Genomic DNA, 2,512 nt, shown 5'->3' with positions numbered 1-2,512 from the left:
CTCTTTCCACACTAGGTAGATCCACCTTTAAAGTCCTACTGATCACTGCACTAAGAGTAGAGATGACTAAAATGACAGACTTATGGATGGCTTAGGAGACAAAGCAGAGGCAGGCTGTTAAAATTTTGATTTTTATGAAAAGATTTGTGTGTTATAAAACTGCAGGAGAGCACTACTGCCCAGAGTGGGCATTTGTCCATCTCTTGAGAAGCCTAAGAAATGGGGGGCTGCAAACAACCTAGAATAACTGGTTTCGCATGACACCACCAGCTACACTGTGAATTAAGCACACAAAGGTACTTGGAACTTCTATAGCCTCTGAACATCTGCCACTTGATCCATATAAAAACAGTCTCTTCAACAAAGCAAAGTAACTGTTAAGTTGCTATAAAATGTCAAATGCTTAAAATGGACACAACCCCGGGCTTGTTATTCACACTTCTTGCTACAATGGGGAACACTTTGAACTCTTCTGTTTTTATCTAGGTTGTCACGATTCAAGAACCACTTGTCCATTCTACTTGGATTTTATTAAAAATACTGGCATTTGCCTAATGTGGATACACTGCCAATTAAATTACAGCACATAGGGTTTTTTGTGAACTGTACATGGGTGATGAAAGACAAACACACAAGGGAAGCATCATTAAAACCTTTCCTAAACTGGTTGCTGTGATTCCATAACAGCAGCAATCCATAACCACTGGTTCGCCACTTTTATTCCCACAAAGAAAACCAGTTCAGCAGATAAATATTTACAGATAATATATTTACAGTATTTCCCATATATTTTAATTACAAAAGTGTAAAAGTGTATAGTACATTTTATCAACAGAACACAATTATAAAACTCTCCAGTTACTGTATCTAGGTGCTTATTTTAACTCAACTACACTCAGCTCTACTGAATCAACTACAGCCCACTTTTCATATCAGCTGGTTCCAAAAATGGTATTCTATAAAAACCAATCAGAACTAGAAGTGGATAAAATTAATTCTGACAGAACAGTTTACACTGAGATAAATTATTTCTTGTCAAGGCTGTAAAAATATACATATGTTTGCCAAACATACAAGCTCACTCTTCAGGAGTTTCCTGAACTCTCAAGTATAGTCAGTTCTCAAACATAGTTCCAATTCCAGATCACAGAACAAGCTCAAAGTTCCCTGGAGTTTTCTCCTTAGAGCCCTCAAAGTCTTTGTTGACTTTGTTTTGGCCATCTGTTCTTTCCCTTTTTTGGCACCTCTTTTCATTTTACATTTATCTATTCTTGTCAACTACTAATTCAAATCAGATGTATTTATGTTCTGATCCTCCTCCTCCCTCCATTCTACCAACACTCCTGCTCTACATATAAGCAGATGTACCTTGTTAGCCCTGGCCCAGCAACCTGGACAAGCACTTTTTTCCTGCCTTCTTCTATGAGACACACTCAATCAATTACCCTACTACCTTTCTGTATCCCTCTGTATCAGACAATTGTTCTCCTCTCTTTGGGGGGTGGGGGGTGTCAAGTTTCTCCCACAATTTATCCCATACTGCAAAAAAGGTCCAGAATAAAGTCTCCTCTTCTGAGAGCTGACCAGGCAAGTCAGACCCTTTCAGATGGTGCAACTAGATCAGGCAGGAATCAGAGTCTGTGGGGTTTTTTAACTAACTGAGGCACAAAACAAGCCTCCATCTCACTGTAAGAAGGAAAGTAAAAAAGTAGAAAATATTGAACACTACACAGAGCCTCAATCTTCGCTTGCAGCTGCATCTCACCAATTCCAAAGCTGTATCCAACAAAGGCAAGCGAGCAAATGCATTTTTACAGCCCTGTTCATCAGCCAAAATTCTACTTAAATCAGGAATCAGATTCAAGTTCTGACAAGGTCAGTAACAGAACTACCACAGTTGATTGTACCCACATTTCAGGGTAACTTCAGCACAAGATAACAGTAACCATGGGAGTAATACATGTTTTAATACGTCAGCATAGAACATTCTCCCAGTTTCTACAGTTCATCTACCAAACCAGTATTAACACAGAGCTAATTAGGCATAGTAGATACAGATTCCAAAACAAGAGCGCGCGCACACATCTTGACAGAGCACAAAAGTAAATTAACTCAGTTTATTTTCTGCACATATTTTATGAGGCTATTAGTGTCCTAAGTGTGTCATTATCACTTCTTCCAGTGATTTCAAAGGAGCTTAAACTGTGACATTTGGACTCATCTGTCTGAATATCATCTACCTTTTTAATCCAAGCCTGGGGACCGCTGTTGGATAACTGTTCTGAAGACAAGACCTGTGCACCGGTACTTCCCGTAAACTGGCCTGGTAGAGAATTCAGCTGAGCCCAGGCATCAATCTGCAATAGTAAGACAGCATAACAATATAATGAACTAACAAGTTCTCAAATGTGGATATGCATATGAAAGTCATTGAAGAAGCACGACAGCAAGTCCTCATTCAGTATTTCAGAAATTAATGCAATTTTTAAGAGAAAGAAAAACTATACTCTCC

General features: G+C 38.9%; 1 protein-coding gene across 4 annotated transcripts in view; it reads right to left on the bottom strand.

The window, feature by feature from the left end:
• The window catches only part of SON (SON DNA binding protein), a 41,844-nt gene that overhangs the window by 19,087 nt on the left and 20,245 nt on the right, over positions 1 to 2,512 (bottom strand). For 3 of the 4 annotated variants that reach the window (XM_015424944.1, XM_015424945.1, XM_015424946.1), the window contains exon 8: positions 2,241 to 2,357. In XM_015424944.1, coding sequence (XP_015280430.1) covers positions 2,241 to 2,357 — 117 coding nt within the window. Of the gene's footprint in view, positions 1 to 2,240; positions 2,358 to 2,512 lie in introns of those variants that run through there. The other variant, XM_015424947.1, reaches the window with a different exon arrangement.

The sequence above is a fragment of the Gekko japonicus genome, unplaced genomic scaffold (assembly GCF_001447785.1).
Source record: "Gekko japonicus isolate JY-2015 unplaced genomic scaffold, Gekko_japonicus_V1.1 scaffold1770, whole genome shotgun sequence".
In the NCBI taxonomy this organism is placed as follows: Eukaryota; Metazoa; Chordata; class Lepidosauria; order Squamata; family Gekkonidae; genus Gekko; species Gekko japonicus.
The sequence above is the reverse complement of the archived record's forward strand: the minus strand, read 5'-3'. Positions and strand labels throughout refer to the sequence as shown.